The sequence below is a fragment of the Ahaetulla prasina genome, chromosome 4, assembly GCF_028640845.1.
Source record: "Ahaetulla prasina isolate Xishuangbanna chromosome 4, ASM2864084v1, whole genome shotgun sequence".
NCBI classification, from domain to species: Eukaryota; Metazoa; Chordata; class Lepidosauria; order Squamata; family Colubridae; genus Ahaetulla; species Ahaetulla prasina.
The window spans coordinates 19,046,037-19,068,680 of NC_080542.1; the positions used below are offsets into that span (position 1 = coordinate 19,046,037).

Genomic DNA, 22,644 nt, shown 5'->3' on the forward strand with positions numbered 1-22,644 from the left:
TGGACCTTAGTGGGGGAAGAGTGTCTGGCTAGGTTTCAGAATAATTGGAAAAGGGAGTAGGTTGGCCAGTGGGGGGATTCAAATGATTTAACAGCTGGTTCTCTGCCCTAATGCTTTCTTCCAACAACCAGTTAACCAAACTCCTCAGAAAGTTTACAACCGGTTCTCCCGAAGTGATGCGAACTGGCTGAATCCCACCACCACTGAAGCTGAACCAAAGTTATTATAATATAACCAAAAAATAAGCGAAGCATAATAAATTAACGTGGACAATACAGCCACATAATCCCGAGTCTCTTAATGGTTTTTTTCAAGTTCTCTTGTTTAATGTAGTACTTCTCAACTCAACAACTTTAAGATTTATGGGCCTCAGTTCCCAGAATTCCTCTAGCCTGTTGGAGAATTCTGGAAATTTAGAAGTCCACTCATCTTAAAATAGCTAAAATTGAGAAATATTGGTTTAGAGTAATATGTACAGATAGGCTTCAATTCATTTAGTGACAATTCAAAGTTATAACGACACTGAAAAAACTGGCTTATGACTGTTTTCACACTTACGACCATTGTAGCATCCCCATGGTTGCTACAATGATCAAAATTCAGATGTTGACAACTGACTGACGGTTGCAATTTTCCAGGGTCATGTGATCACTTTTTGAGGCCTTCCAACAAGCAAAATCAATGGGGAAGCCAGATTCAATTAACTACTGTCTGTTACTAACTTAACAACTGCAATAATACGCTTAACAACTGTGGCAAGAAAAGTCATAAAATGAGGCAACATTCACTTACAACAACTGCCTGCCTTGCTTAACAACAGAAATGTTGGTCGTATTGTGGTTGTAAGTCAAGAACTAGCCATATAGGTTTTTTTTCATTCCCATGTCTCAAAATCATTTAAAAAGTATTCTCCTTCAAAACATGCTCGAAGTCTGTTGATTTCACTGATGTGTATCTGTATTTTTTGCCATTGCCATTTGTGTTTGACTGTGTGAACTCATTTTAGACCTCGTAAAGAAGGAGTCTCAAACTCAATTTCATTGAAGGCCGCATCAGGGTTCTGTTTGACCTCGGGGGGAGGGAAGTGGGCGTGGACAGAGTGGTTGTGGCCAGCTTGATATCACTCATGTCAGGGGCGCCTGTGGCGGTCTGAGAGCTCTGCCAGAGAAAACAGGTTCCCGAGCTCCATTTTCGACTGCAATGGACTCCTGCAATTCTTTGCCAGTGAAAACAGATTTCAGGAGATCCGCACACTCCATTTTTGCTGGCAGAGGCACTGTGGGCCAGTCCTTCACTCTTTCCAGGGTGGCCTCACGGACCAGATCTAAGAACCCTGCGGGCCGAATTTGGCTCCCGGGCCTTGGTTTGACACCCCTGTTGTAAAGGGATCCACTGGCCTCCCATCCAACAGCTAACCTCACCTGACTCTGCTTAGCTTCCCAACCAGAACTTCCCCAGATGCTCTCACCTACTAAGGTTAAAGTAGTTTAGAATGGGACGATGTCATAATTCTAAACATTGGATGACATCATAATTCTAAACCTTCTGCTGTAACTTAAGGTTCTTCTTGCTGGGAACTTATCAGACAAGTAGGTTTGCAATGGCTTGGCTTTTACAAAACTGTATGAGAACATTGACAAAAGGGCCAAGGAAGATAAGTGTTGTGAACCATGTCCTTTCCCAGTTTTCCTCTTGCTGTGCTTGCCAAAACAGATCAAAGGTTAAAATCCTTTTGTTCAGGAGCTGTGTTTTTAAGTTCAGCTGTCCAGCTGATATGTATCTGAATAGCAAGAGTTTTGTTCATCTGAACACATCAGTAACGGTAAGAGTATAACAGTTGGAAGGGATATTGGAGGTCTTCTAGTCCAACCCTCTGCCCTTCAGGAAACCCTCTACCATTTCAGACAAATGGTTGTCCAATCTCTTCTTAAAATCCTCCAGTGATAGAGCACCCACAGCTTCTGGAGGCAAGACGTTCCACTGATTAATTGTTCTGACTGTCAGGATATTTCTCTTTAGACTACCTATCAGTGGTGGGTTTCAATTTTTTTTACTACCGACTCTGTGGGTGTGGCTTGGTGGGCGTGGCATTGTTTGGGGGTTGTGGCTTGGTGGGCATGGCAGGGAAAGAATACTGCAAAATCCCCATTTCCTCCCAATCAGCTGGTAATTGGGAGGCAGAGAATAGATGGGGGTGGGGCCAGTCAGAATTTTTACTACCGGTTCTCCAAACTACTCAAAATTTCTGCTACTGGTTCTCCAGAACTGGTCAGAATCTGCTGAAACCCACCTCTGCTACCTATATAGCCCGCATGCAAATTAAGCTGTCTTCAGCTCTCATTTAAGAGTTGAAGGGACAAATCAAATAAATATGGCTGAAGAACCTCATAAGGAGCTACCTTTAGATGGAAAAGTTCTATTTTCTATCTTAGAATCAGACGATTTTCCCAATTTGTTTAGAGGAACAGAAGAGGAAAGCCAAGCTAATGTGGCCCAGGATCATTAATAATGATCATTAATAATCATTAATGGCCCAGGATCATTATTAATGTGGCACAGAATCATCACTGCTTGGAATACTTTACCTGACTCTGTGGTCTCTTCTCATAATCCTAAAAGCTTTAACCAAAAACTTTCTACTATTGACCTCACCCCATTCCTAAGAGGACCATAAGGGGCGTGCATGAGCGCACAAACGTGCCTACCGTTCCTGTCCTATTGTTTTTCTTTTCTTCTTCATATATATATATATATATATATATATATATATATATATATATGCTTATACCTCCTTATATTTACTCACATATGTGTTTGTATATTATATAATCTTTTTGTATGATACCTACATATATTGTTGTGACAAAATAAATAAATAAATAAATAAATGCTTTGATGGGGGGGGAAAAGGCTTAATGCACCTTTCAAAATAAATTTTGGAATCTAACAACACCATTTGAAGTTCTTCAGCATTTTCTTCCACATTCCTGGTTAGAGACACATTAGTGGTTTACTCTGCAAAATTGCACAACCAATTCATGCATGCATTGTGAACTATGGAGTGTGCCAAAAAATAAAGTAAAATAAAATAATTCTCAGTGTCAGGAAATTTCTCCTTAGTTCTAGGTTGGATCTCTCTTGATAAGTTTCCAACCATTACTTCGTCTTGTCCTTAGATGCTTTGGAGAATAAATTGACCCTTTCATCTCTGTGATATATTGGGAGATGCCAATATTTCTTTTTTATTCATTTTATTCATTCATTAAAATCACCCCTAGTCTTTCTTTGTTAGACTAGACATACGCAGTTCCTGTAACCATTCTTCATAAATTTTATTAGCCTCCAGTCCCGTAATTATCTTTGTTGGTCTTCTCTGCACTCTTTCTAGATCCTCAACATCTTTTTCCGTATCAAGCTGACTAATCTTTCCTGCATACACAAACACACACTTTTTTGTTATCCTCTTCTGCACCATGGTGATTTTTAGAAAAGATTTCCAGTTTCGTTTCTAAGTTCGTTCTCTTCTTTCCTGAGTTTCCTATTTTCGAAATGGTGGATAGTATTTGAACTTTCTCTGTGCTTGTTTATTTTGTGTCTGCTGCTAAAAGAGACTTCTTTATATTCTTAGATTTCCTGAGTTGACATTTCTCAGAACTCAATGTAAGCTGAAACTGCCAACAAATGCTTATTCATTTTGGTAGCTGGGCTGCGTGGCATGCTCCAAATATCGTGATATCTTGTATTTAACACTTCAACCATCCGAAACATTTCTTGAGAAGACTTGTAATATTTTTTTTTTTAAAAAAGCCAAATCAAATAAACTACTCCCAAGTAGATCAGTATTCAATTAAAAGCTAAAAGATGAAAAAGCGTAAATCAAAATAAGGTTGTTTCTTCCTGAATTGAGCTAAGACCGTTTATTTTCCATCCAAATATTTATCCTACGCAGTTGTTGGCAGGTCTCTATCCATTAAACTTGGATCTGAGATAGCCAATAATTAATTTAGAATGGGCACTAAACAGGCATATATTTTTTTCATGAACCAGAACTTCAATCATTCAAGATTCTGCTTTTAAAAAAAAGTTAAAAACACTTCTTTTAGAAGAAGCTGCTCTTGTTTTTTGCAGTTTGTGAAAAATTGTTAGAATATTTGAAGCCAGATGAGATTGTCGGATTACCAAGAAAGGAATAACTAAAAATCCCTCCCTTCTACGTATTTAAGCAGGAAAATAAATAGCAAAGATCCTTCGTTCTTTTTAATGTCATCTGCTTTTTTTTTTTACCCTCATGATTTATAGATCTTGATTTCTATGATAAATGTGCCTCCAGATTTCTTGCTGCTTCTGTTAAATATTAGTGGGTGTCTAAGCCTTAGCATGTTTTTCAGCTCTTTGGAGCGTTGAAGAAGAGTTATAATGATAATTAATGGCTGATCTCTGTAAATCTAGGTAAAAAAGAATGTAGGTCAGAGAGTTTTGGTTTCTGTGATTTACAGATCTGCATCTACATCATATGATCAAATTGGCCAAACAGGCTTGCTTCTTTATCCTATTCAAGTATCACAAAAACTGGAATCTGTTTCGCCTCCTTATGCATTTGGGTGTGGATGCAAAGCCATCTAGAATATAAAGAAAGGCTCCACCAGAAATCGAGTTAAAATCGCTTAGATCATTTGCCAAAACTCTAGCAACACCTTGGAAGGCAAAGGTTTAATTTGCTGTGATCATTATCCTATCACAAGAAAATGGAAGTGGTAATCAGATTAACAGAGTTGGAAGGGACATCGTAGGTCATCTAGCCCACCCCCAGTCAGGAGACCCTATATTTTTGACAGATGGCAGTCCAGTCTCTTCTTGAAAGCTTCCAGTAATGAAGCTCCCATAACTTCTGAAGGCAACTTCTGTTCCATTGATTGATTGGTCTCATGGTAGGGGTGAAATGCTCCCGGATCGGACGGGATTGCACGATCTGGTAGTGATGGCGGCTGCTGGTTCGGAGGACCGGTAGCAAAAATCCCTCCCCTCCCCCCGCCTCTGCTGAGCCACACCATCTGCAGAGGTTTTTTTTTTTAACTTTTAAAAGCCGGTTTTGCTTCAGCCGAAACAGGCCTTTAAAAGTAAAAATCAGCAGAACCTTACTTGTACTCTTACTTGTAGAAAACATGTTTTCTACAAGTAAGAGTAGAGATTCTAAGGCACTTACCTGATTACTGAGGAACGCATGGCCACAGCCCAAAAGAAGTTTCAGATTCAGCCAGACAGCATCAATCACTCAGCTAATCTATTTCCTCGGTGATCAACTGGCTGGCTTTGCTAGCTGAGGAACTCTGGGATTTGAAGTCCACAATAAAATAAAATAAAATAAAATAAAATAAAATAAAATAAAATAAAATAAAATAAAATAAAATAAAATAAAATAAAATATTTGTGCAGCTTTCTGAGATTTGGTGTGTTTCTGTAGTGTTTCACTCTAACTACACAAACACACAAAATCTCAGAAAGCTGTATTGTGTGTGTGTGTGTGCACGTGCGCGTGCGTGTTAGTTGTGTGTGTGTAAAGTGTGAAAGTTGGTTTTTGAGCTTTTTGTGGCTATGTGAAGTGTGAAGTGCAGCTACTTTTACATTGTGTGTGAGTCAGTTGTGTTGTGTGTGTGTAAAGTGTGAAAGTTGGTTTTTGGTACCTCTTATTGTTTTTTTATACTTTGTTTATTATTTTTATTATTTATTGTTATTGGCCACGCCAACCAAGCCATCTGACCACCAAGCCACGCCCATCAATTAAGCCACGCCCACAGAACCGGTAGGGAAATTTTTTAGATTTCACCCCTGTCTCATGGTCAGAAAATGTTTCCTTATTTCCAGATTGAATCTCTCCTTGGTCAGTTTCCATCCATTATTCCTTGTCTGGCTTTCAGGTGCTTTGGAAAATAGCTTGGCCCCCTTCCTCTCTGTGGCAACCCCTCAAATATTGGAACACTGCTATCATGTCTCCCCTGGTCCTTCTCTTCACTAGACTAGCCGTGCCCTGTAATCTATCACATCTTGCCAGCCTCATTTCTTTTAGAGCATGAAAAGTAAAGTTTCTGAATTGTGCTCAGATGTGCTGTTCACACACACACACACACACACACCAGTGGTTTAGTGAGTTTATTAACATTCCCCAGCAATTCCCTTTATCAAAACCGCAGAACTGAGCCAAAAGCAGACCAACGTTAGTCCATACAGCAATGGCCAATCAGTCTACCAGGCAAAACTAAATCCACAAGAGGGTTCACAAAGCACAATTGAATTCAAGGCATGGTGTAAATCCAAAGCAAGGCAGGAATCATGACCAGAAAAAACAGCTAGGAAACAGATATGTTGTTTCCAGTATCACCTCCATCTGTCTGCTGTGCTAAATAGCCAGCTTTTGGTGAAGCCCATCAAGACGGGCAAGGCTACCTCCTCATGAGTAATCAGGCTGACCTTAGTTGATCCTGCCTTTGCTCTGCTCTACCTGTTCTGGGATCAGGTGCAGAAGGCAGTTCCTCTTCCTGATCACTGACAGGCTGCAGCTGTGTGCTTTAGAATAGAACAGAGCTAGAAGGGACCTTGGAGGTCTTCTAGTCCATGCCCCTGCTCAAGCAGGAGATACACACCCCCATACCATTTCAGACAAGTGGTGGTCCAGTGTCTTCTTAAAAACCTCCAGTGATGAAGCATCCACAATTTCCCCACCTAAAACCTCAGGGCTGTCCTGCTGCAGCTGTGCTTCAGCTAAACTGTCTGGTGTGGTTCTGCAACCCAACAAGACAGACACAGACTTCAGAGGATAATTAGAACTGCAGAAAAAATAATTGCTACCAACCTGCCTTCCATTGAAGACCTGTATACTGCACGAGTCAAAAAGAGGGCTGTGAAAATATTTACAGACCCCTCACTTCCTGGACATAAACTGTTTCAACTCCTACCTTCAAAACAATGTATAGAGCACTGCACAACTAGACACAAGAACAGTTTTTCCCTGAACGCCATCACTCTGCTAAACAAATATTTCCCTCAACACTGTCAAACTGTTACTAAATCTGCACTACTATTAATCTTCTCATCGTTACCATCACACATCTCCTTCCACATATGACAGTATGACTGTAACTTTATTGCTTGTATCCTTACAATTTATATTGATATTGTTTCCTGATTGCTGATTTTTACCCTATGACCAGGGGTGAAATGCTCCCGGTTCGCACCGGCTCTCCCAATTAGGTAGCGATGGCAGCTGCTGGTTCGGAGGACTGGTAGCAAAAATCCCTGCCCCCCCCCGCCCCTGCTGAGCCGCACCATCAGCAGAGGGTTGTTTTTTTTTACTTTTAAAAGTTTTTCTTCAGCCGAAAATATACCTTTAAAAATGAAAAACAAAAACCTCTGATGATCGCGGGGCTGAGCAGAGATCATCAGAACACTTTAAAAGTTTTTTTTAAAAAAATCTCTTCAGCCGAAGGGGGGAAAAAGGAAAAAAAAAGGGGGGGGCTTTAAAAGGCTTCTCTGACCATCCCAGCTGAGTTCCTCATCACCAGAACCTTAAAAAACATGTTTTCTACATGTTAAAACAATTATTTTAAGAGGTTCTGGGCTGCTATGAGGGAACTTCAGCTGAGATCGTCAGAGGAGCTGACTTTAAAACTTTTTTCCCTCTGGCGATCCCAGAGGAGTTTCCTGACCCTAGCAGGCTTTTAAACTCACTTTTTAACAGCCCCCACTTACAAGAGCCCCCACCCATGCCCACCCAATGCCCCCTCCTCACTTACCTATAATTACTGCTTTTTCGGGCTGGCAACGCTATGCTTTCTTCAGCTACTGAAGAAAAAAAAAAGCTTGCTTTGACTTCCTGCTTTGCTGGCTGAGGAACTCTGGGATTTGAAGTCCACAATAAAATAAAATAAAATAATAAAATAAAATATTTGTGCAGCTTTCTGAGATTTGGTGTATTCCTATAGTGTTTCACTCTAACTACACAAACACACAAAATCTCACAAAGCTGTATGTGGCATTTTGTGTGTGTGTGTCAGTTGTGTTGTGTTGTGTGTGTGTAAAATGTGAAAGTGTGAGGTTCCTGCTTGTTGCAGGGGCCATTTTGGGTGAAGTGCAGCTGCTTTTACATTGTGTGTGAGTCAGTTGTGTTGTGTTGTGTGTGTGTAAAGTGTGAAAGTTGGTTTTTGGTACCTCTTATTGTTTTGTATACTTAGTTAATTATTTTTATTATTTATTGTTATTGGCCACGCCCACCCAGTCATCTGACCACCAAGCCATGCCCACCAATTAAGCCACACCCACAGAACCGTAGGGAAAATTTTTAGATTTCACCCCTGCCTATGACTATCATTAAGTGTTGTATCTTAGAATTCTTGAGGAAGGCATCTTTTCTTTTATATATTCCGAGAGTGCATACATCAAGACAAATTCCTTGTGTGCCCAATCACACTTGGCCAATAAAAAATTCTATTCTATTCTAAATCCCTCTCAGACAGCTGCTGAGCGCCATTGACCAACTCCCCTCCAGATGTGTCTGGAAGTGGTTCATCCTCCTCCAAGCTAACATCTGGAGAAGTATCTCGGGAAGCATCCACGGGGAATCATCACACCAGAAACCTGTGAATGGGATTTGGTGATCATTAACTCACATGGAACAATGATGGTGTAACCACAGTTACTCAGTTAATCAGGTTACTCAATCAAGTTGTATTGCTGCCCTCTCCTTGTTGACATAATGTCCCTTCGTTATGCAGTGTAGCATGCAGAAAAATGCAAAATGCAGACCTACCATTTCCTGTAAGGTTGATTGTTAAATGGCTGTCAATGTCCAGAAGTTTCATTTTCCCTCTTCCACCTCTCTGTTGGAATTATGTCAGAAAACATGGGTTCTGTTATCAGCTGGGTACCTTTCCCTGTACCTTTGAAGAATGCTGGGCTACAGTTTCCATTATTCCCAGTCAGTATACTTTTTTTTTTCTGTCCCTAACAAAAACGAAACAGTGGTCTAAAGATGGTTTTTAAGCCCAACTGAGAGTTTTGCATTCTTTTTTCAAAAATTGAAAGTATCTTAGCCATTTAAAGACTACTTCAGCTTCAATCACAACAACAGCCCAAAGTTGGCTCAGCCTTCCATCCTTTATAAGGTAGGTAAAATGAGGACCCAGATTGTTGGGGGCAATAAGTTGACTTTGTATATAAATATACAAATAGGATGAAGACTATTGCTAACATAGTGTAAGCCGCCCTGAGTCTTCGGAGAAGGGCGGGATATAAATGCAAATAAAAAAAAAATACAAGAGCAAACAATAGATTTAAACTTAATATTAACCGCTTCAATCTTGATTGCAGAAAATATGACTTCTGTAACAGATTTATTAATATTTGGAACACACTACCTGACTCTGTGGTCTCTTCTCAAAATCCCCAAAGCTTTAACCAAAAACTGTCTACTATTGACCTCACTCCATTCCTAAGAGGTCTGTAAGGGACGTGCATAAGAGCACAAGCATGCCTACCGTTCCTGTCCTATTGTTTCCTTTCATTATATCCAATTAATATAGTTATTAAATACTTATGCTTATATATATGCTTATATATTATATAGCTATTTTCATGCTTATGCTTATATATACTGTTGTGACAATATAAATAAATAAAATAAATAAAAATAAAATTTCACATGCTTTGGGAGTTTGAAACCATGGCTACTACAAAATAAATAAATTTATATCCCCTTTTCATATGTTTACAGATGATCCTTGATTTAAAACCATTTCTTGAGTGACTGTTTGAAGTTACAACAGCACTGAAAAAAATGACCTATAATCGGTCCTTGTACTTAAGTCTGTCACAGAATCTCACGATCTAGTAATCAGAATTTGAGGACTCGACAACTAGCATGCGTTTTCAATGTTTGCAACATCCTGGGGTCATGTGATCATCATTTGTGACCTTCCTAGCCAGCTTCCAACAACCAATGTCAATGGGGGAAGCTGAATTTGCCTAACAGCTGCATGATTTACTTAACATCTGCAAAAAGGTCATAAAATCTGGTGTGACTCACTTAACAAACACTTGGTTCCAATTCTTTTCGTACGTAGAGGATTACCCAGATCTGCTCAGTTTTTACTGCTGGGAAGCATTGGCTAAATGATTCCAGCACAGATAGCAACGTTTCTGATTAAAGGACAAATAATTATCATTTCAGATGATCTTATCTGTGTCCTCAGGGTCAGCTGAGTAGTGCAAATGAGTGTGGAGCCTTCTTGGAACTGCTGAAAGGACTGTGTTGTAGTCTGGAAATAGATGATATCATATCCTTCCCCCTCTTTTGAGAGAGGGCGGTTCAATTTTGACACAGACGGCCCCTTTGACCAGTGGTGAAATCTAAATTTCTTTCCTACCGGTTCTGTGGGTGTGGCTTGGTGGGGGGTGTCATGTGACTGCATGGGCGTGGCTATGTGATTGGGCGATCAAAAGACAGAAACTCACTAACAATGTCTTGCTGGAGCAGGGTTGAACTAGATGACCTCCAGGTCCCTTCCAGCTCTGGATTACCCTCTGAAGCTGTGTCTAGTGCCAGGTTTGTAGTCCTTCCTTCCTCTTCTTTTTCCTCACTCCCTCCTTCTCTCCCTCCTTCCTTCCTTCCTTCCTTCCTTTCTCTCTCTCTCTCTCTCTCTCTCTCTCTCTCTCTCAAACGAACCCTCCCCCCATTTTTTGCCTACACCCTCCATTTTTTGCCTAGCAGGCTTCAGCTTTTTTACCTTTTAAAAAATGCTTTTAAAAATTAAAAAAAAAAGGCTTTGACGATTAGGCACCTCAGCTGGGATCGTCAGAGCCTTGTTTTAACCCTTTAAAAGCATTTTTTACAACCTCTTTGGCTGAAAAAGTAAAAAAACAAAAACACATCTGATGATCGCTTGGATCAGCTGGGTATTGGGCAGGGGGCAGGGATTTTTGCTACCGGTTTTCTGAACCACCTGCCGTCATTGCTACCGGATCCACTGATCCGGTCCGAACCAGGAGCATTTCACCCATGCCTTTGACCCTTCTTTCAACCAGAGATCCTCTTTGTCCAAAATGTGGACTTTGTTGTATTTAAAAGAATGGCCTTTGTCTTTTAAATGCAGATACTGTTGAATCTAGTTCTGATGGGTTTGTTTTCCTATATTGTGCCATGCGTTTATGAAGTAGTTGTTTTGTTTCCCCAATATACAGATCTGCACATGGCTCATTTTATTGTACGGCTTATATGTAAACTGAGCAAATTCTTATCTACTAGGACTCCAAAACCCCGCTCACTTCTTACTACTATTGAGTCAAGTACCACCTATTCTATACCTGTGCATTTGGTTTTTCTTGCCTAAGTGTAAAACCTTACTTTTCTGTACGTTGAATTTCATTTTGTTAGATGTTAGGTATTAAACACAGAGATGATTTTTATATCAAAATAATCAATCATATCACTTTGAAAGAGTAATTAAAACCAAATCACTGTTCACTAATGAGCAAAGGCAATTGGTATGACAAGATTCATTAATCAGGATGAAAAAAAGCTAGGAATTTTGAAAAACAATCTGTCCTTGTTTTGTCACCATTCAGACAAGATCTCGTATTTCAAAATCTCTTATAAACAAAAACTCAAACTTTAGATGTGTCACACCCATTTCTTCTTCTGGTCAATTATGGATAAATCAGCATAAATAAATGAAAAAAAAGTGATGACAGCAGTTTGGACAGAAAGTGAAAATCTCTTCCTTTTTCTTTTCTGATATTTACTGGTTCCAGAAGAGGGGAGGAATCAGCCAGAAAAGGAATAGCTGCTTTTGTCAAAAAAAAAAAAAAAAGGAAAAAAAGGAATTTTTTTTGAGAGCTTTTCCATCTTTTGAATAAAGAACTTTTCTCACTTCCTTCCTTTAAAAAGAAAAAAAAATTCTTCTAAGCCAGGGGTCTCCAACTTTGACAACTTTAAGCCTGGAAGACTTCAACTCCCAGAATTCCCCAGCCAACTCTGGGAGCTGAAGTCTGCCAGGCTTAAAGTTGCCAAGGTTGGAGACCCCTGTTCTAAGCTGAACAGGGCTATATAAAAAAATGCATACATTATTATCCTTTGCACCAGAGGAATTGCATCCATATACAGATAATCCTTGATTTACGACCACAATGGAGCAAGGCAATTGTTAAATGCACTGCACCTTATTTTACAATCTGTCTTGCCACTGTTGTTAAACAAATCATGGCAGTTGTTAAGTGAATCATGCGGTCATTAAGCAAATTTGCCTTCCCCCAATGACTTTGTTTGTCAGAAGCCAGCTGGGAAATGGTGATCACATGACTCCAGGATGTTGCAATCGTCATAAATACATGCATCCAAATTTTGATCACATGATTGCGAGTATGCTGCAATGCAATGGTCATAAGTCATCTTTTTTCAATACTGTTGTAACTTTGAACTCCCCCTCATGGATTATTGCCTCGTCATGACAAAGGGGCTTGCTTAGCTCAATGAAGCTATGAGCTATGCTGTGCAGGGCCACCCAAGACGGGCAGGTCATAGCAGAGAGTTCTGACAAAATGTGATCCACTGGAGAAGGAAATGGCCACCCATTCCAGTATCTTTGGCATGAAAACCCCATGGACAGTACCAAAAAGAAAAATGATATGGTGCTGGAAGAGGAGCCCCTCAGGTCGGAAGGTATCCAATATGCTACTGGGGAAGAGTGGAGGGCTAGTACTAGTAGTGCCAGAAAGAGTGAAGCGACTGGGCCCAAGCCGAAAGGACACTCAGCTGTAGGTGCATGTGGTGGTGAAAGGAAAGTCCGATTCTGTAAAGATTTTTTCACCACAGGAACTTGGAATATAAGATCCATGAATCAAGGCAAGCTGGATGTGGTCAAACAAGAGATGTCAAGACTGAACATTGACATCTTAGGAATCAGCGAACCAAAATGGACAAAAATGGGTGAATTTAATTCAGATGACCATCAGGTATACTACTGCGGGCAAGAATCACTAAGAAGAAATGGAGTAGCCTTCATAATCAATAAAAGAGTAGGAAAAGCAATATTGAGATACAATCCCCAAAACGACAGAATGATCTCAGTTCGAATCCAAGGCAAACCATTCAATATCACAGTAATTCAAGTCTATGCCCAATCACTGATGCTGAAGAAGATGAAATTGACAGTTTCTATGAAGCCCTACAGCACCTTATAGAATTAATACCAAAAAATGATCACCATGGGGGATTAGACTGCTAAAGTAGGAAGCTAAAAAGTAACCAGAATAACAGGCAAGTTTGGCCTTGGAGTACAAAACGAAGCAGGGCACAGGCTGATCAAATTTTGTCAACAGAATATGATGGTCATAGCAAACACTTTTTTCCAACAACCCAAGAGATGACTCTACACATGGACATCACCAGACAACACAGAAATCAGATTGACTATGTGCTTTGCAGCGAAAGATGGAGAAGCTCTATACAGTCAGTAAAAACAAGACCAGGAGCTGACTGTGGCTCAGATCATGAGCTTCTCCTTGCAAAATTTAGGGTTAAATTGAAGAAAGTAGGGAAAAGCACTAGGCCACTCAGGTATGAACTAAATCATATCCTTGATGAATATACAGTAGAGATGACAGATTTAAGGAATTAGATCTGATAGACAGGGTGCCTGAAGAACTATGGATGGAAGTTCGCAATATTGTACAAGAGGTAGCAACTAAAACCATCCCAAAGAAAAAGAAATGCAAGAAAGCAAAATGGCTGTCTGAGGAAGCTTTACAAATAGCTGAGGAAAGAAGGGACACAAAAGGCAAGGGAGAAAGAGAAAGATACACCCAATTGAATGCAGAATTCCAGAGAATAGCTAGAAGAGATAAGAATACCTTCTTAAATGCAAAGAAATAGAAGAAAACAATAGAATAGGGAGGACCAGATATCTCTTCAAGAAAATTGGAGGTATGAAGGGAACGTTTCATGCAGATGGGCATGATAAAGGACCAAAATGGCAAGGATCTAACAGAGGCAGAAGAGATTAAGAAGTGGTGGCAAATTTAAACAGAAGAGCTACAAGAACGAGCTTAATATCCCTGATAACCACGATGGGATGGTCACTGACCTTGAGCCAGACATCCTAGAATGTGAAGTCAAATGGGCCTTAGGAAATCTGAGCAACAACAAAGCGAGTGGAGTGACAGTATTCCAGCTGAGCTATTCAAAATCTTAAAAGACAATGCAGTAAAAGTGCTACACTCAATTTGCCAGCAAATTTGGAAAACTCAACAGTGGCAGCAGGATTGGAAAAGGTCAGTTTACATTCCAATTCCAAAGAAAGGCAATGCCAAAGAATGTTTAAACTATCACACTATTGCACTCATTTCACATGCTAGTAAAGTTACGCTCAAAATCCCACAAGCTAGGTTCCAACAGTATGTGGATCAAGAACTACCAGAAGTACAGCCAGGATTTCGAAGAGGCAGAAGAACTAGAGATCAAATTGCCAACATACACTGGATCATGGAGAAAACTAGGGAGTTTCAGAAAAACATCTACTTTTGCTTCATTGACTTTGATTGTGTGGATCACAACAAATTGTGGCAAGTTCTTAAAGAGATGGGAGTACCAGACCATCTTATTCTCAAGAAACCTATATGCGGGTCAAGAAGCAACAGTGAGAACTGGACATGAAACCACTGATTGGTTCAAAATTGGGAAAGGAGTCCGGCAAAGCTGTATACTGTCACCCTGCCTATTTAACTTATACACAGAGCACATCATGAGAAAGGCAGGGCTAGATGAATCAAAAGTTGGAATTAAGATTGCTAGGAGAAATATCAACAACCTCAGATATGCAGATGATACCACTCTAATAGCAGAAAGTGAAGAGGAACTAAATAGCCTCTTGATGCGGGTGAAGAAGGAGAGTGCAAAAGTTGGCTTGAAACTCAATATTAAAAAACTAAGATCATGCCATCCAGCCCTCTCAATTCTAAACAAATAGATCAGGAAGAAATAGAGGTAGTGACAGATTTTATTTTCCTGGGCTCTAAGATCACTGCAGATGGGGATTGCAGCCAAGAAATTAAACGACACTTGTTCCTGGGAAAAAAACCTATGGCAAATCTAGACAGCATACTACCATTAATACATTTAATAAATTGTCACAAAGAAGAGGAGGGAAAGATGACGGTCCCAACCATGTAATCAAATAGAAATATTTATATACCACTTCACAGAGTTCCACAGCCTTCTCTAAATGGTTTACAGAGTCAGCCTGTTGCCCCCAACAATCAGGGTCCTCATTTTATTTACCTCAGAAGGATGAAAGGCTGAGTCAACCTTGAGCCGGTAAGAATCGAGCTGCCGAATTGATGGCAGCCGGCAGTCAGCAGAAGTAGCCTGCAGTACTGCATTCTAACCACTGCACCTCCATGGCTGTTATGGTTATGACCGCCGTCTTGCCTTTTTTGACATGTGGATCCCTTTTTGCCTTCTATATGTATGAGATACTGGTGTTCTTGTGAAGATTTGAGGCAATTTGTTTTGCAAGTGAATGATTGACATCAGTGGGGTGTAAGAGCTAGTGGGGATGCAGTGGGTCCTTGTGAGATGCTTTATTTCTGCCTGACCATGGTGGAAATGGGTGCTGAATTATATCTGGGGCATAGTAGTTAGGTCTTAGTGTAAAACCAAGGAGACTATTCCCTCTAGAACAGAGGTCTCCAAATTCAGCAACTTTAAGACTTGCGGATTTCAACTCCCAGAATTCCTCAACCAGCCATTGGAGATCCCTGCTCTAGAGACAGATCCTTCTTTAATTCATCCCATCTAACAAGGTTGTTGTGCAGAACAAGTGGAGAAAGGAATTTGATGGGTACCATCATTTGCTCCTTGAAACAAAGGCAGCACTTACATTTGGCAGATGAAAACTCAATCCTTTCTAGTCTCATGCTTGTTGAAAATAACTGTCCATATAGGTAATTCTTGAACATCCTCAATCTAAAAAAAAATAATTGCTATCAACCTGTCTTCCATTGAGGACCTGTTTACTGCACGAATCAAGAAGAGGGCCGTGAAAATATTTACAGATCCCTCACATCCTGGACATAAACTGTTTTAACTCCTACCCTCAAAACGACGCTATAGAGCACGGCACACCAGAACAACTAGACACAAGAACAGTTTTTTCCCAAAGGCCATCACTCTGCTAAGCAAATAATTCCCTCAACACTGTCAAACTGTTACTAAATCTGCACTACTATTAATCTTCTCATCGTTCCCATCACCAATCTCTTTCCACTTATGACTGTATGGCTGTAACTTTTTTGCTGGCAATCCTTATGATTTATATTGATATTTTTTTTTTTTAATTTATTTATTTTCACATTTATATACCGCCCTATCTCCCTAGGGACTCAGGGCGGTTCACAGGCACATAAAAATACATATAAATAGGAGACGACTTCCGGTGTCCAGCGGCAACGGTCGTCTGGAAGGCTTCTCCTGCCTCCAGCGCCCAAATCCGGCCGCCGCCGAGGCCCTCAGGGGCCAGGTGTTCCGAAAAGGACACCTGCCGCACGGACGGCTCGCCAGGGGTCTCCCAGCCGACTTACAGGACTGCGGGGACCGATGCTGGCGCGTCCTAGGCTCGGCGGGGTTTGGAGGCCACGCAGCAGCCTGGTGGTGAACAGGAGCGGAGAAGAATTGAGGAATGGAGAAGGAAGGGATATCGGTGGCGAGTGGAGTGCTCCGAGTGCGGGGGTTTTTCTCCCCTGCGGGTGGAAGGAGCACAAGTCATTCTGTAGACAGGAGAACATATAATAAGAAGATTACGGTTTTGTGGAGCTCTGGAGAGAAGAGGTGATGGAGAAATTTAGGAGGGAGGTTTGAGGCCCCCTCCTCTGAGGAACAGTGGTGGAGTCCAGCTTCCGCCTTCACTATGAGAATCTTGATGACATCACTTCCCTTGACTTCCTGGTTGACTAACTGTACTCTGGACTCGTTGCTCCTGTGAGTGCCCCTGGTGGATCCGGAGGAAATTATAAGGATACTGTGCTTGCCTGAGGATTTTGTATTTTTTTTTAATGGCAAAGGTCAGAGACCAACTGCTGGAGAGATGGAGAATTTTGGAAAAGTTATCTAATATGGACAAGAAATTGGATGATTTGCAAAGAGGCCAAGCGAAATAAGAGTAGAAATTGTGACTATTCAAAAGGATTTAAAGGATACTCAACAAGTCTCAGCAGAAAACAAGCAGAAAGTGGAAGGTCTGGAGGGTGAGATGCGGGCAGTGCAGAAAAGAGAGGAGACGACAGGCAATGCTGTGCTTGGACTACAGATGGATAAAATGTCTTATTTCCTTAGGTTTCAAAATTTGGAAGAAGTGGACCAAGAAGATTTGAGAGATGTTGTGACTAAATTGTTGGGAGAATTTCTTGGGAGAGGTGTTGATTTCATGAATTGGGATGTGGATCGAGTTTATAGAGTTAATTCACAATATGCACGCACGCATGCAGTTCCCAGAGAGGTTCATGTCAAATTTGTGAGAAGAGGCGAGAGATGAAATTCTTAGAAAACATAGGAGTAGGGCACTGATTTACAGGGGCAGGGAGATAGCCATTCTGAGGCAGATTCCCAGACAGGTACGTGAAATGAGAAAGAAATATTATTTTTGTCAAGCAAATTGTACCAGAAGGAGTGGGCTTCAGATGGCTGATGCCAGAGGATTGATGATTTTCGGGAGGGCATTACGAAAAAATTAGTACAATTGCGGAGGCTACGGCCTCGTGGAGGAACACAAAGCCCTCCTGGAATTAGATGACCCAGGAATTGAAGAAGGGGAGGTTATAGACCATGGGGCGGAGGCGGCTGCCGCTGTTGCGGCCCTGGAGTTGGGTCAGGCTGAACCCAGAGTTCTGAGATCCAAAACTAGGAAGTGATAAAGATATTTGGGATTATGTTGGTTTTCCTTATTCTCTTTTGTACGATATTCCGTTTATTCTTGACCCTTCTTTATTACGTATTTAAGATTTGTAAACTTAGCTACTTCGTGTCACCTGCTTGCCATATGGCTGTTGTATGTGTTAAAAAATTTGAGTAAAATTCTTATTTTGGATAAGAAAAATGAAAATTTACCATACCTGATATGTATTTGTATAAACCCTTTTTGACCAATAAAAACTTTTTGAATAAAAAAAAAAAAAAAAAAAAATACATATAAATACAAACTAAAATAACAAATAAAAAACTTATTCCACATAGCCGAATTGTTAAAAACAATATAAATAATAAAACCCATTTAAAACCAGTAAATTTAAAATCTAATCCAGTCCTGCGCAGATGAATAAGTGTGTTTTAAGCTCGCGACGGAAGGTTCGGAGGTCCGGAAGTTGTGAAGTCCTGGAGGGAGTTCGTTCAGAGGTGGGAGCCCCCACAGAGAAGGCCCTCCCCCTGGGTGCCGCCAGACGGCACTGCCTAGCTGACGGCACCCTGAGGAGTCCCTCTCTGTGAGAGCGCACGAGTCGGTGAGAGGTATTCGGTAGCAGTAGGCGGTCCCGTAAATAGCCCGGCCCTATGCCATGGAGCGCTTTAAAGATTGTTACCAACACCTTGAAGCGCATCCGGAAGGCCACAGGTAGCCAGTGCAGTCTGCGCAGGATAGGTGTCACACGGGAGCCATGAGGGCTCCTCTATCACCAGCGCAGCTGCGTTCTGGACTAACTGAAGCCTCGGATGCCCCTCAAGGGAGCCCCATGTAGAGAGCATTGCAGTAATCCAGGCGAGACGTCACGAGGCGTGAGTGACCGTGCATAAGGCATCCCGGTCTAGAAAGGGGCGCAACTGGCGCACCAGGCGAACCTGGTGGAAAGCTCTCCTGGAGACGGCCGTCAAATGATCTTCAAAAGACAGCCGTTCATCCAGGAGGACGCCCAGGTTGCGCACCCTCTCCATCGGGGCCAATGACTCGCCCCCAACAGTCAGCCGTGGACTCAGCTGACTGTACCGGGATGCCGGCATCCACAGCCACTCTGTCTTGGAGGGATTGAGCTTGAGCCTGTTTCTCCCCATCCAGACCCGTACGGCTTCCAAACACCGGGACAGCACTTCGATAGCTTCATTGGGGTGGCCCGGTGTGGAAAAGTACAGCTGGGTGTCATCAGCGTACAGCTGGTACCTCACACCGAAGCCACTGATGATCTCACCCAGCGGCTTCATATAGATGTTGAACAGAAGGGGCGAGAGAATCGACTCCTGTGGTACCCCACAAGTGAGGCGCCTTGGGGTCGACCTCTGCCCCCCTGTCAACACCGTCTGCGACCGGTCAGAGAGATAGGAGGAGAACCACCGATAGACGGTGCCTCCCAATCCCTCCAACCGGCGCAGCAGGATACCATGGTCGATGGTATCAAAAGCCGCTGAGAGGTCTAATAGGACCAGGGCAGAGGAACAACCCCTATCCCTGGCCCTCCAGAGATCATCCACCAACGCGACCAAAGCCGTCTCAGTGCTGTAGCCGGGCCGGAAACCGGACTGGAACGGGTCTAGATAGACAGTTTCATCCAGGTGCAGGGGAAACTGATATGCCACCATACTCTCTACAACCTTCGCCGCGAAGCGAAGGTTGGAGACCGGACGATAATTACCTAAAACAGCCGGGTCCAGGGAGGGCTTCTTGAGGAGGGGCCTCACCACCGCCTCTTTCAAGGCGGCCGGGAAGACTCCCTCCAACAAGGAAGCACTCGTAATCGCCTGGAGCCAGCCTCGTGTCACCTCCTGAGTGGCCAGCACCAACCAGGAGGGGCACGGGTCCAGTAAACACGTGGTGGCATTCAACCTACCCAACAACCTGTCCATGTCCTCGGGAACCACAGGGTCAAACTCATCCCAAACAATATCGCCAAGACCACCCTCAGACGCCCCATCTGAATCGCCCCAATTTTGGTCCAGACCGTCCTGAAGCTGAACGATTTTTTTTTGTTGTTTACATTTATACCCCGCCCTACTCCGAAGACTCAGGGCGGCTTACAGTGTATAAGGCAATAGTCTCATTCTATCTGTATATATTTACAAAGTCAACTTATTGCCCCCCCAACAATCTGGGTCCTCATTTTACCTACCTTATAAAGGATGGAAGGCTGAGTCAACCTTGGGCCGGGCTCGAACCTGCAGTAATTGCAGGCTTTGTGTTCTTAATAACAGGCTTTACCAGCCTGCGCTATTCACCGGCCCTTTTATCGTTAAACTCCTCAGCACGTCCCTGCAACGGGTCATCCCGCTCCCCCTGGTGAAGGAGGGAACGGGTCACCCGAAACAGGGCGGCTGGGCGGTTATCTGCCGACGCAATGAGGGAGGAGGCGTAGCAACGCCTCGCTTCCCTCAGTACCACTAGGTAGGTCCTAGTATAGGACCTAACTAGTGTCCGATCAGCCTCTGAACGGCTAGACCTCCAGGAGCTCTCTAGGCGTCTTTTCCGGCGTTTCATCCCCCTCAGCTCCTCGGAGAACCAAGGAGCCGGTTGGGATCTGCGCCGGGTCAGAAGCCGCAGAGGCACGACAGAGGCCGCAGAGGCACAACACGGTCTAAAGCCCCAGCTGCAGCCCGTTCCCAGGCTACGGCTAGTTCCTCTGCCGTGCCGTGAGCCAGACCCTCAGGAAGTGGCCCAAGCTCCGTCCGGAACCTCATCAATTGTGTTGTAAATGTTGTACCTTGATGAATGTATCTTTTCTTTTATGTACACTGAGAGCATATGCATCAAGACAAATTCCTTGTGTGTCCAATCACACTTGGCCAATAAAAAATTCTATTCTATTCTATTCTATTCTATTCTATTCTATTCTATTCTATTCTATTCTATTCTATTCTATTCTAATGTAGGTTTTCCTTTCTTTAGATTTTATGCAGAGAATACTTTGTACAAACCATGGCATAGAGTAGGGTTTCTCAACCATGGCAACTTGAAAAAGTGTGGATTTCAACTCCCAGAATTCCCGAGCCAGCAAATCCTGGCGGGGGAATTCTGGGAGTTGAAGTCACATATATGCTGGCTGGGGTATTCTTGAACAGGGGTCTCCAACCTTAGTCCCTTTAAGACTAAGTCCCTTTAAGCAAAGCTGGCTGAGGGACTCTGGGAGTTGAAGTCCACAAGTCTTAAAGGGACCAGGGTTGGAGACCCCTATTCTAGAAGATAGCTGGGGAATTCTAGGAGTTGAAGTAACACATATGGTGGCAGAGGAATTTTGAGAGATGGTTGGGGAATTCTGGAAGATGGCTGGGAAATTCTGGGAGTTGAAGTCATACATATGTTGGCTGGGGAATTCTGGAAGTTGGCTGGGGAATTCTGGGAGTTGAAGTCTACATTAAAGTTACCAAAGTTGAGAAATCTGAGACAGAGCCTTAAAATGCATAATCTGAGGGCAAAGACAAGCCAAAGAGCAAACAAAGCTTATGATTTGATGTATGATGGAATAGTTAGGTTGTTGGATTAGAATTACATCCAACTTTAGTTATCAAAAACAGCCTACCCTACCCCACAAAGTTGCTGTAGCAATAAAACAAAGGGCGATATACATAAATCTCATAATTTAAAACCAATCAGTGCACCTTGGCTGAAAGAGGAATCTGAAAGAGCATTGGCCAGTCGTGAGGGCTGCTGGGAGCTGTAGTTTAGCACTACCTGAATGAGGCCTCTGTTATACAATAGTTCAGTCAATCTTCTCCAACCAGTCTTAAAGACACATCCATACCAGACGTGGGTTTCAGCAGGTTCTGACCAGTTCTGGAGAACCAGCAGTGGAAATTTTGAGTAGTTGGAGAACTGGTAGTAAAAATTCTGACTGGCCCCGCCCCCATCTATTTTCTGCCTCCCAATTCCCAGCTGATCAGGAGGAAATGGGGATTTTTGCAGTATCCTTCCCCTGGAGTGGGGTGGGAATGGAGATTTTACAGTATCCTTCCCCTATCACACCCATCAAGCCATGCCACATCCCACAAGCCACACCCACAGAGCCAGTAGTAAAAAATTTTGAAACCCACCACTGATCCACACCTTAAAGAAGAGCTGGGCCTTTCTTATTAAGCATTAAGAATCCCCAAAATCTCCTTCCCATTGTAAAACTCTGAAAATGCAGCCAAAATTGCTACCAACCTGCATTCCATTGAGGACCTGTACACTGCACGAGTCAAAAAGAGGGGTGTGAAAATATTTACAGACCCCTCACATCCTGGACATAAACTGTTTCAACTCCAACCCTCAAAACTACGCTATAGAGCACTGCACACCAGAACAATTAGACATAGGAACAGTTTTTTCCTGAATGCCATCATTCTGCTAAACAAATAATTCCCTCAACACTGTCAAACTATTTACTAAATCTGCACTACTATTAATCTTCTCATCGTTCCCATCACCCATCTCTTTCCACTTATGACTGGAACTTTGTTGCTTGTATCCTTATGATTTATATTGATATTGTTTCCCGATTGCTTATTTGTACCCTATGTTTATCATTAAGTGTTGTACCTTATGATTCTTGATGAATGTATCTTTTCTTTTATGTACACTGAAAGCATATGCACCAAGACAAATTTCTTGTGTGTCCAATCATATTTGGCCAATAAAAAATTCTATTCTATTC

General features: G+C 42.2%; 1 protein-coding gene across 10 annotated transcripts in view; it reads left to right on the plus strand.

Moving 5' to 3' along the window:
* The window catches only part of HSD3B7 (hydroxy-delta-5-steroid dehydrogenase, 3 beta- and steroid delta-isomerase 7), a 121,163-nt gene that overhangs the window by 32,114 nt on the left and 66,405 nt on the right, over nt 1-22,644 (plus strand). For 2 of the 10 annotated variants that reach the window (XM_058183506.1, XM_058183508.1), the window contains one exon: nt 8,504-8,702. The exons of 7 other annotated variants lie outside the window; for them this stretch is intronic. Coding sequence is in view for 1 of the 3 variants with exons in the window: in XM_058183499.1 (XP_058039482.1) it covers nt 10,537-10,594 (58 nt within the window). In the remaining 2 variants the exon portion in view is untranslated. Of the gene's footprint in view, nt 1-8,503; nt 8,703-10,491; nt 10,595-22,644 lie in introns of those variants that run through there. One more of the 10 variants, XM_058183499.1, reaches the window with a different exon arrangement.